Source organism: Condylostylus longicornis, unplaced genomic scaffold (assembly GCF_029603195.1).
Source record: "Condylostylus longicornis isolate FDR11 unplaced genomic scaffold, ASM2960319v2 ptg000135l, whole genome shotgun sequence".
In the NCBI taxonomy this organism is placed as follows: Eukaryota; Metazoa; Arthropoda; class Insecta; order Diptera; family Dolichopodidae; genus Condylostylus; species Condylostylus longicornis.
The window spans coordinates 7,852,269-7,865,294 of NW_026578103.1; the positions used below are offsets into that span (position 1 = coordinate 7,852,269).

Consider the following 13,026-nt stretch of genomic DNA (forward strand, 5'->3'; position numbering starts at 1 on the left):
AAAATTTTTTGAATTTCCACTGAACACAATTAAAAAACAATATTTCTTTTGAATATATCAACTACATTTTCTTTAACGATATGTTACACTTATTAGGAAAGAAGTTTTGAGGTTGTAAAATTAAAAACTTCACTATTAAAATAAATATCAAATCCTCTTGTTAATTAAATTCACAAATTTAAATTTTTTCTTCTGTGTAGCCGAATTTTAGTACGTAAAACCATTCAATTTGCAAAATATTCCGTACTACTTTCGTAAGAGCAACTTAATAACCACCTAATTTGACGAAACACTGTATATACCTAAAAAGTCTCTTCAAAACCAAAAATATCAAAAAAAAATTTAACTATGATGGCCTTTTTTATTAATTTTTTTTTATTACTCTTGTTTGTTGTTTCAATTTTTTAGTACAACTTTTATTTTTCAAATATAAAAATATTACAACTTTAAGTATAATAAGAGTAATGTATTTAAGAAATGAGTTCATTAACGTTAAGAATTGCTATAGTTTCAATCTCCAGAAATGCCATTTAATAGTAATTTTCACAATTTTCTGATACCGAACAGAAGAATTCAATGAAAACTAGCTGTGTACTTTTAAAATGGACAAGTATAAATTAAGGTGAAAACAAAGTTAAACTCTAAGAATTTTTTTTTGTTTATTAAAAAGAAATAAAGCATGTAAGCAATTTAATGTTAGTAACTTTAACAAAATGTTCTTTTCCTGTACCTAAAAGGAAGTTATTTTAAGTATTTTAGAATGAGTTAAAAGAAAAATGAAATTTTTGTTTCATTCTTTGTTTTTATTACAATTAGTTTTAATAATTAAAGCAAAAGTTGAAAACTGATTTTTGATTTTTTGTAGTAATATTTGAATGTGATTTTTTTTGGAGATAAATAAAAATTAATTAATATTTTTCAGAAGTTTTAAGAAATACATTAAAAAAATATCACTGTCTAGAGCTCCAGAAAATGTTGGTCCATTCCAACTTTTTTGCTTTATCGAATTATTCGAATTCGAGTTAGTGGGCCTAAAAACTAATTTCCTTAAAAACGGTGTCTTTTTTACGTTATCCTTCATAATTTACGAAATTTTACATGTAATGCCAACTTCGTTAAATCTTTTTAGAGATTGTAAAATTGTCTTGCCAGGAATCCGTCTCTGAAACGAAAAACTGTCTGTTTTATTTAGCAGTAAAATTGAGAGTATTTGTTTAACGAAGATAAAAAAAAATTTACCGTAAGAAAACAAACTGAAAACATTGGAACGAATTTTGCAAAAAAAAATTTAAAATATATTGTAAATGCGACTGTCATATATTATTTTAGTAGGCTAGTAATGCCCGTTGTGATACCGCCGGATTCCCGCCCTCACGAGAACCACGAGCTTTTCAGAAACGTACTCAGAGCCATACCAAGGTCCTTCTTTTCAGGTAAAACCCCAAAAATCATCTCAGATTGCGCGCTTATCTCCACTGGAGTTTCCTTGGATTCCTCTGTGTCCCGGAACCCAAATCACGTTAATTTCGGTTGAGAAACGATTTATAGTCTCGGATCGTTCTAGAAGTAGATGTTTCTGATTACAACGTCCTTATAATGTTAATATAAAACGCCCTTGTAATATAAATAAATACTCTACGAAAAATATTAGAAGACATATTCTTCTATCATAAAATACAACAATGACGCCGAAAATCCATTGAATTATTTACAATGTATGGTTATTTTACCATTTTTATTTAATAATATTTTTGATTAATCTTCAATTATGAGAATGTGAAGTTGATTTAAACGAAATCAGTTTTTGTTTTTTGATTTTTTTTTGCGCTCTGTGTTAAACTTTGTTTCAAGTACACAAACAAGATATAAAATACGTGTTATACAACTTTATTTTTAAAACAGGTTCAATTCATTATGATGTAAACGTTAAGCACATGTAAGTATGTATACTTTTAAAATAGTAAATTCATCTATATATATAAACAATGATCTAAATATGAAATTAAAAAAGTAAATGAAATATGAAAAATAAAAAAAGAAAGAAAATTTTCAAATAAGTATAGAATTTTCCTTTCTTAACTTTTATGATAACTTTATGTAATCGAAAAATAAGCTATTGAAGTCCAAGTCAACTCTTTATATTTAGTTTGTTACCATACCATCATCTTTACAATATTATTTATTATTTCATTCTTTCGTTTAAAATCGATGCCAATGATGCTGATGATGATGATGCCGATGCCGTATTTGATTCTTTGATTAGTCTTATTAATATATATATACACATATTGTGTAAGTATATATGTGCAAATTTTATGCGGCAGTCATAAAAAACAATTCTAAATTCTTTTTCATTTAATATTAAGATTTATGATCTTTAAATAGTAAAGTTTATTATTACTAAATGTACTCTTTTCAGGCATATTTATTAAATAATGCAATCGATTAAAAGAAAAATTCCATAAAGAACAAGAATGAATTTTTAATACAATGGAAAATAATAACATTAATAAGGATATATGGACGTATACATATATACATATTCATAAGTAAATACAGTAAATCATAAGTATATGTAACAGATGTATTTATTAGTTATTTTAAACTTATTGTTATGCAACTATGTATCGCTAAATTGCTATAAAACTGCAACAACTCAAAATTCGTTATCTTTCACAATATTATAAGCAAGATTTTGTTTTTATCTTCAACATTATATTGTGTACTTTAAACTAAAAATTTTCAAAATTGAGCTCCCTATAACAATTTTTGGGCTTGATCGTCTATCTCGCTATATTTTACTCGGAAAGTGAAAGGAAAGGGAGTAACTATCATATACTTGAATAATGTAATTTTCGAGAGAGAAGAAATATTTGGTATTGCGTATTTGGTTTTTTTAAAATGCATACAAAATTTATTCACTTTGTATTTAAAAGTTAGACGTTCAATCGATAATTTGAGAAAAAATACAAAAATCCAGTTAAAGAAATGAGTAATCTTATTGGAAAAGTGAAACATCCATTAGAAAATACTGAGAACTGATTTGAAAGTGAGTAAAAACTGAGTAAAGCGAGATACACGATGAGGCTGTAAGTGTAAGTTTCGTTTTTAAATGCAATTTCGTAAGTTTTGGTTTAAGTATAATGAAAACGAATTCATAATGTAATTCGCTCATTTCCATATAGTTTTGCATACATTTAGGAGAAATCTCCAAGTTACGAATTTTAAAAAATTGATGCTAGTATGAAAGCTTAAATTGTAGGTTTTTGATTAAGTTATATTACAAAAATCTAATTTATTTTTATATTTATTAAAATATATTATTTACTGTATAGCTAAAGTCTTTCGTTGCATTGCGCGTACCGCCACATACCAATTGAGATGCTATACGCTATATAGAATATTATTCCAAAATATTTTTAATGAAATCATTTAAATTTATATTAGTAAATCTTAAAGGTAACAGAAATATTTGAAAAGATGCTGCTTTAATTACATTTCCAATGTAAGAAACTTGCATTTAAGATTTATGATTACATATTCGACTTTCTATTAAACCATAATAAAATTATGAAATCATTGTAAAATTTCTTAACATTACATAATAATACTACAAACAGTTAATCAAGAGATAGTATATAAATTGTTTCACAAATTAGAAGTAAAAGAAAAATTTTTGAATTTCATATTTATTATAGCAGTAGTATTAGAAAAAACAAGTTTCTTAATTTATTTCAAGTTCAATTTTTATTACATCTACACATTTATGGGCAAAAGATCCAATAGCAAAAAATTACTACTGTAGGTACAACGGTATTAGGTGAAGAATGTATAATACGCTCCAAATAAGGTCCTTTAAGATAATATTGAATATTATTGTAAAAGCAAAAAAACAACGGTGACCAATTTGCGCCATTTTCGAATATGTAATTTTTATTCTATTGCATACATGGAGAGCATAGAATAGTGCAGAGTTATTTACGTGTTACTTGAACATAAAATTTTTTACATACTGTGAACAAGGTAGGCAATTATTTATATTTTATACATCTAATATACGGTGTCTTACGCTTTTACATAATTTTTTCTCAAACTCTAGGATGTCCTTTACTAATACGATAAATTCTAACATTAACTCTACTATTAAGTCTGATGACTGTTTACATATTAGACTAAAATTATTATCTGATCAACCTTAAACTTTACAGCAAAACTTAATCATTTTTCAGAAATCAGACAACATTAAAATCAGCTAATCGTCGTTCAAAGTTCTCGCAAAACATTGATTCTCGCCATTTTACTTTTAAAAAATCTGATGAGATTAGAATAATTTCTATTGTTTTCAGAATAAATCTTCGATTTGGTGATATATACTGAGTGATCCGGTTCCGAGTTAAGCGCGTTCGAGAAATTAATCCTCTATTTTTTTTGGGAAAAATGTCATAGGAGAGCAGGGGTGGTTTTGGAGAGTTAAAAAAAGTTGGATTGGAAAAATTTTGTCTTAGGAATATCCATTCCAGCTTCTAAGCAGTTGAAACTACAACACTGAGTTACTTAGAATATTTTTTAACAATTCAAATAGAAAACTTTCTTGAAAACTTGAACATATCTTCTTGATACCTTTACTTGTATTTTGACAATACTACTAATGATCAAAGATTCAACCTGAATTTAATGCAGACCTCATGATTCTCTATAAACCCTGTTTAACGTATACAGTATCTATGGGTATTTCCATATTTTCCAAATCCTTACATCGTACCCTTTGTAGTAACAGTGTTTTGTCGTTGTAGATAGCTTTTTTCCAACACATTCCAATTGTTAATAATTATTTAAAAACTATAATTTTCATAAAATTTTAAATTTCTCAAAATTTAATGAACAATCAATTAGTCGAGGTAGAAAAAATTAATTTATGAGATTCGATTGTGAGATTATGTTAGATTTTGGATGTCGGACGAAATACATAGATACATATATATCAAACTTCAACAATTTTCCACTTTTGCATTACATCCATGTCACCCATGCTCAAATTTTACTTTCCTAAAGCTTAATTATTTTCTCTTCTTGGTATATGTATGTCGCTGAAATATTTTACATGCACATTTATGTATTACATAATACATAATGTTCTTTGTAATTTTTAGTTTTTTTTGTTACAAGAGCCAACAATATGTTTCTTACTTTTATTACTGCAAAAAGTTATTAAAAAATTTTTGACTATCAACTAATGAATTTTTTTAATATGATAATAGTAATTCTTAATTTTTTTCATATACAGTGGCAGAAAGAAATTAATAGATCTTAATTTTTTAGAGTTTTGAACCTAATTTTATGACCTGACTAAAAATATTATTAATACCTTTAAGGCGACAAAATAAAATCTTTTAATAAAAACGATGGAGGAATTAATTAATATGTCTTTTTCTTGAAAAATTTGTTATTTTAAATACATATTTTCTGTAAAAATAGGACAATATATGAGTTTATAGGAAAGAAATTTCAAAACTTTTCAAAACCTAATTTAATAAGATTTGAAAATTTTTTGAATTTCCACTGAACACAATTAAAAAACAATATTTCTTTTGAATATATCAACTACATTTTCTTTAACGATATGTTACACTTATTAGGAAAGAAGTTTTGAGGTTGTAAAATTAAAAACTTCACTATTAAAATAAATATCAAATCCTCTTGTTAATTAAATTCACAAATTTAAATTTTTTCTTCTGTGTAGCCGAATTTTAGTACGTAAAACCATTCAATTTGCAAAATATTCCGTACTACTTTCGTAAGAGCAACTTAATAACCACCTAATTTGACGAAACACTGTATATACTTAAAAAGTCTCTTCAAAACCAAAAATATCAAAAAAAAATTTAACTATGATGGCCTTTTTTATTAATTTTTTTTTATTACTCTTGTTTGTTGTTTCAATTTTTTAGTACAACTTGGACTTCAATAGCTTATTTTTCGATTACATAAAGTTATCATAAAAGTTGGATTGGAAAAATTTTGTCTTAGGAATATCCATTCCAGCTTCTAAGCAGTTGAAACTACAACACTGAGTTACTTAGAATATTTTTTAACAATTCAAATAGAAAACTTTCTTGAAAACTTGAACATATCTTCTTGATACCTTTACTTGTATTTTGACAATACTACTAATGATCAAAGATTCAACCTGAATTTAATGCAGACCTCATGATTCTCTATAAACCCTGTTTAACGTATACAGTATCTATGGGTATTTCCATATTTTCCAAATCCTTACATCGTACCCTTTGTAGTAACAGTGTTTTGTCGTTGTAGATAGCTTTTTTCCAGCACATTCCAATTGTTAATAATTATTTAAAAACTATAATTTTCATAAAATTTTAAATTTCTCAAAATTTAATGAACAATCAATAACATATGAATGTCACAAAATTTTGACATTCATTAATAATTTCTCAAATAAGTTTATGGAAAAAGTCAAAAAATTTTTATTTATTTTTATTTTTCTCTAACGCTAAACAGCATTTAAATACATATATTTCGTTAAATTTACAGAATATGTTCAGGAATACTTATCAGAAAGGGAGACTTTCTATTTTATATAGCTGTGGTTCGAATCCTTTATCCATTTGGAAATCAAGTGTAAGTTGAATTTCAAATTTATGAAATGAAGTAGATTGAAACAAAAAGAAAATTTTTAAAATCCAAATAATAATTTTAGGTTAAAAATGGTCACATTAAACGTGTAACTGATAAAGATATTAATTCACTTGTTTTGGAAATAGTGGGGACAAATATTGTCAAAACCTATATTACAACACCAATTGATCCAAAAATGTCATTGGCAATAAAATTACCATTCTTTATATTATTAGTAAAGAATATGAGTAAATTTTTTGCTTTCGAAATAACTGTAAGTTAATCAAGTAGATTTTTCTATAAAAATATTCGGGATTAAATTTTAGATATAAGAGCTTTGTTACAATTTTCATTCTATATAGAAACTACAAAATCTAAGAACGAAATTTGTATTATATTAAATTTTTTAAGCATGTCAAGTAAAAGTAACTTGCTTTTTTTTTAAATGTAGTGCTGTAATATTCAAACATGGATTTTATTCGAATTGAAATGAAACTATTGATTTTATTGCTTAATAATTTAAAAAAAATTTTTATGAATGTGTTTAATTATTTTATTAAATAAAATTTAATTTTATTAATTGTAGATACTTGATGACAAAAATATTTTACGTCGATTCTCAACATCAAATTATCAGAGTATAACATGTGTGCAAACATTTTATACACGTATGCCATTAGGATTATCACCGGATTGGAATCAAATTCAATTTAATTTAGCTGATTTTACAAGAAAAGCCTATGGAACAAATTATTTGGAAACTGTACGTGTTTCAATACATGCCAATTGTAGAATAAGACGTATTTTTTTTACGGATCGATTGTATACGGAAGAAGAAACACCAAATGAATTTAAATTAATATTATCCCGAAACTTTAATGGAAAAAAGTTAAATATTAAAAAATCTTTACCACCAGAACAAAGACCAACAACACCAGAAAACAATCATGTAAAAACATATGCAACAATTTAATACAATTTTGTTTGAATGAAAATTTTGAAGTTTCGTTCAGCGTCTAGTGATTGTATTATTCAAAAATAAAAAATTAAAGCATGTCACAATCGTTAATTACGATTCATTTTAGCTTATTGTGCTTATTGATCATTTGTTTTGAGTTTTGATTATACTTTACTATCCAATGAGTAAAAAATAATATCCTGTGTTCATGATTTGTGATACGTAGACCGATAAAACTCCAAATTAAATTTAGTTCGTGTAAAATTTCTGAATATATTGCACAACATGGAACCGTGTTAAATCAAAATAATAAAATAAGTAGAAATGTTCATATTATACAGAAAATTGTGGTATTATAACTTAAGTTAGTTATGTCATTTCTTCAATAGATCACAACGAAATATGCTTTCTATTACACATAGATAATTAAAATTTAATAATTTTTAAAAAATGGCACTGCACAAGTCACTCATGAAGCTACATATAACTTATGTAAGAGAAGCCTAATATATAATGTAAAAACCCAATTTATTGTTTTAAGGGGAAAAATAAGTTAATTTAAGATCTGATCTGCTTTATAAAAAAGAAAAAATTAAGCGAATTTTAAGAATTTAACGTTTATTTTCAAAATTTTTCTATCTAAGTTACCAAGATTTTAAAGTTATTATTGCAGTAGAACTATGAATTTTTATAATATAAAGGTTTTTAAACTTTAATATACGTGCAGGTAATTTTATTGTAAATAATTTATGTAAATGTCGATAATCTACGAGGATAACACCATCATCCTTATTTCATTTTGTTTTCTATTTTTTTTTTTTTGTTTTACATTATGTTATGAATTTTAGTTTTTTTTCTTGTTATTTTTGCTTTCTTCTTGTTTGAAACCGAAACTAACCTTTAACCATTTGAGCTCATAAATAATTTACAATGAAAAGTTAAAAACGCATGAAAATTGATCTGTGTGTAGCGAAATGTGTAATATGCAAGATCAGTTTTTCTTGTTACACTCAATTTTTTTTTTGCTCGTTTTTTAGCTTATTTAGAGGAACCTTGAAAACATTAAATAACAAAAAGTTGGGAAAAATAGTAAACAAAAAAAAAATAAAATTCAATTAAATCCAGTCAATTGTAAGATGCCAAATATATAAAAGAATTTAAATTTTTTTTTTTCATTTTGATTTTGCTTTTTCAGGAATTTTTAAGTTTGTTTTTGAATTCCAATAAAAATATTGTATTAAATGAATTAGATATTCAGTAGCGAAACTAAACATTTTAGTAGATATTCGATTTTGCAATAACCCAGAGATTATTATTATTTGAAACCTAATAAACTTTCTACCCTATGAATTTCCTAGCCGGTTAAAAGTTATTATGATAAAGAAATTACGCAGTAAAAAAGAAGCCTCATATCGGGAGATCGAATTGATAATTTCAAAATTGTACTGAATGACGTTTAAGCCAGTGATTTTCCTTTCTCCCAATTCTATTTAATTTATTATAGAAATTTAAAGGAAACTATTGCTTTCTTATTTTTCTAAAGCCCATTGAAGTAATATCCAATTAATAACAGAAAATAGAAGAAATTAAAATTTAAGAATTCTTTTAAAAAATTTTTGAATCATTGCCATGATGACTAGGGTTTTTATGCAATTTTAAAAAACAGCTCAAAAATTTAAATATCGGAACTTTGACTTTTCGAATACTAATAAAATACAATTGTTTTAACTACATACGTACACATTCTAATCCAAAAAAGTATATAAGAATATTATAACGAATATTGTTTTCGTAACAAAAAGCAAGAAACTAAAAGAAACAATGAAAATTTCTACTTAGGTGTATGTTGAAAAGGGTAATAAATATCTTTTAGAAAAAATCTTCCTTTCTTACTTGTTCCGATATTCTTTTACACTATTTCCAATGCACGATGTACAATATATATGTATATATATATGTATGAATTATGCTTAAAAGTCCCTTTAAACAACTATTACAAAAAAAACATTGAAATGTATATGCAAATTTTTGTAATATTTCAAATATTTTGTCCTTTAGGCAATGAGAAAATTTACATAAATGACAATAAACTAGATAAAATATCGACACTGATCGTATTTAAAGTTAAAAGCAATTCATTTTAAGTGAGTTAGTATGAGCACACATTTTACCCGTAAATATCAAACCATCATAATACATTGTGTAAGTATGTATATATATACATGTATGTGACTGTATAACATAATGTAAAATTGAAAAGCAAACATACTATACTAAAACAACACTTCTCTTTTCAAATGCACTTTTGTTTTCTATGTAGGTATTCTTTTTATGCAATTTTTAACTAAAAAATTTTCATAGTTTATTTTAAAATTTTATTAATCGTTAAAAATAAAAATTCAACCTTAAAACTTAGATATGTTCGGTTTTAAGGACTATATAAAATAATATAATTTTCCGTCCTAGCAACCATATTTTGGCATACATGGAAACATTCGTTTCTACTAATTAAATAGATTCAAATTAGACAACTGTTTTATTAGGCTCTTGTAGAAGTTACTCTTTTAAATAAATTACTATTTTATTTTTGCATACTACTAGGAAGGGGCTTAGTAAAATAAAAGAAGTGTTTGAATTGGACTACTAAAAAGGATTAATAAGAATGAACTTTTTAAATTAAAAGGGTTTAATTACATCTTGCTTTGTTTTTTTTTTAAACTGATGGGGGTCACGGTTTCAAATAAAAAGTTGTTCCAAAATTGCAAATGAGAATCTTTTTCTTAGTTGTCTTAAATCAACGTCTATAACTTAATAATTTACTGAAATTGAATATTAAAATTCTTTCTCCTCCTAAATATATGCAATAACAGAATATTATGAAACATATTTTGTATAAAAAACACTTGTTTTTCCCGATTTGAATTATTTCTTAAGAAACCCTTGCCTTCAACTGAATTTATTATAACCAATTCGTCTCGAATTCGTTCATCAGCTATTTTAATTTTGTTCCAATTCATAAGCAAACAATTATACATTTTGCTTTTAATAAAAATTTCTTTTTCATTTATTTTGATCTTATATAAATAGCATTATTAAAATTTGATCGAATATAACTTTTAAATTTCTATATTTTATATAAGAACAAAAAAGAAAAGGTAGTTTATTAGTGAGATGCTAAGAATATTTTCTTGATTTCTTTTTAGTATTCAATTCGGTTGTAGTAGCCTACAGCTTTTTTCTCTTTTAATACAAATTAATTCAAGACATGAAAAAAATAAAAAAAAAATAAATCAACAAAACATTTTCTATATTATGCAGATAGAGGATATCTTGTAAAAGTCGTCGTCTCTAAGACAAGAAAATAAGAAAATTTTCAAAAAAACAAAAAAATTTAACTGAAAAATAAAACTAAATCACACCTTATAGTTGGCTAACATATACTCAGCGCTGGTTCTTCCATATATAAAGTAGACATTTGCAGTGAGCATCGGAAAGCAGGGGCGCTATTGGAAACTTAAAAATAAGTAAATTTAAAAAAGTGAAAATTTTTTCAAATTTTTTTCTTTCATTCACAACAAAATTAACTTACCTATATACGAGTATATATACAAACATTGCAAAACAAAAAGCTGTGGCTTGAGTCTCAGGCTTTAATTCTACGACTAATCTTGCATACAACATGATAAAATTCCAAGAAAGTTTTTATTAAATGAAATGTCCGTAGTTTGTCGCATATTGGCCGTTCCTTTGAAAGTGGCGGGCGCACATTTTGAAGAACGCGTAGAGCCCCGATCGAGGCAGAACCGCATCTGCATATACTATATAATAATCCATATAATGATCATTATAAAAATATGTAAAGGATTGTATTTATGTGTATACAGTGATGCATAAGATGCTTAATAAATATTATTCAATTCACGATTTCTTAGTACACATACTTACACAAATATGTTGTTTATGTAAAATTCTCATTTTTTTAATTTTAATTTAAAAAAAAAAAAACCCTTTTATATATCAGAAATTTAAATTAATCCGTTTTGTATTTAGAAATGTTTTAGAAAATATTCAATAAAAAAAAAAAATTAAGAGAAAATATATTAGACTTTATATGCTAACTAACTTTACATGGAGAAAATAAGAACAACATTTCAAAATCATCTCATTTGAATATATTTTTTGTTATAATAATATTTATGTAATCTTCTTATATAAAGTCAATGTTAAATATTACTGAGTGCATATGATTCGGTTCACTTGCTGCAACATTCAAACAAGGAATAAACATAAATTTTCTATATTTCATTTTACTCTTATTATACTAATCATATACGTGCCTGAAGCAAACGATATTGTCGTTTGAATGATTAAAATATTATGTTTTCTACCAGGTATGGTATATAGTCCTATTTGCGATTGAGAAAGGTATTTAAAATATTTCGAGTATTATATATGTACAAACGTAATTTCAAAAGATATTTTTGTAATTTTCATCTTTAAAAATAAAAAATTTGTGTTATCACTTACTTGTCAAAAAAATATTTGTAAAAAAAAAATTGAAAATAAATTGCAAGTAAGCGATCGACAACAAAATGCATACGTTACTCGATTTTGTTTCTTATTTTTGGATTTCAAAAAAATACGTCCTTAAGATTACTACAATGCAATAAAAATCGTATATAACTCATAACTATAGTTACAAAGCAAAATATTACAAAATAAAATAGTAGAGGCTTTTATAAACACAATATACGGGAATATTACAGTCAAAACAGCCCTGTGCTAAGGTTCATAAAGAAAATGTTGCGAAACAGTTGTGTCCACTTTCTAATTTATAAGCAAAATGAAAAATTTTTTATGATCAGCGCAATTAAATCACATGTCCTTTCTAATTTTTATACACAGTTACCAAAAATATATTGCATTGTATTGCATTATAATTTTATTATACACAATGTATACAAAATTTCTAATGTATACCCGTATACAAAATTGTATTTAATTTCTGCTGCATACTAAGACTGTAGTAATAAACTTTGTGCATTAAATCTGTTGACTGAATAAGAAAGCAAAATAATTGAAATTTAATAATTCAAATGCCTGAAAAGATTAAATAAAGAGCAACTAAAAATATACGCAATTATTTTAAAAACTTCCGCTTTAACAACAATTTCTAAAATCTTCTGAGGAAAAAATACTTTTAATATTGGTTAAATTTATTTACATAATTTTAATGATTATGAAAATTTTTCGTGCCTAATAATATATCTTAATTAGGCAAAATATAAAAAATATAATTTCTCAGTTTACTTTATGATCATGTCACGGATAGATCGGCTTTTACAATTCTTCAAGTCCCAGCAATCATTTTTAAGAAAAAATTCAACAGCTTTTCTTCAATTTTTATATAAGTTACGACTTACATGATG

The 13,026-nt window shown here is 25.2% G+C and overlaps 1 protein-coding gene across 1 annotated transcript; it reads left to right on the forward strand.

Annotated features, from left to right (window-relative positions):
• Positions 1-6,558: 6,558 nt before the first annotated feature.
• LOC129615396 (cilia- and flagella-associated protein 20-like) lies at positions 6,559-12,095 on the forward strand (the record flags this gene model as incomplete). Its single annotated transcript, XM_055530584.1, has 4 exons — positions 6,559-6,642; positions 6,722-6,913; positions 7,226-7,503; positions 12,071-12,095. Coding segments are annotated over exons 1-4 (579 nt in total), but the record flags the coding sequence as incomplete, so codon positions are not given.
• Between the last annotated feature and the right edge of the window lie 931 nt (positions 12,096-13,026).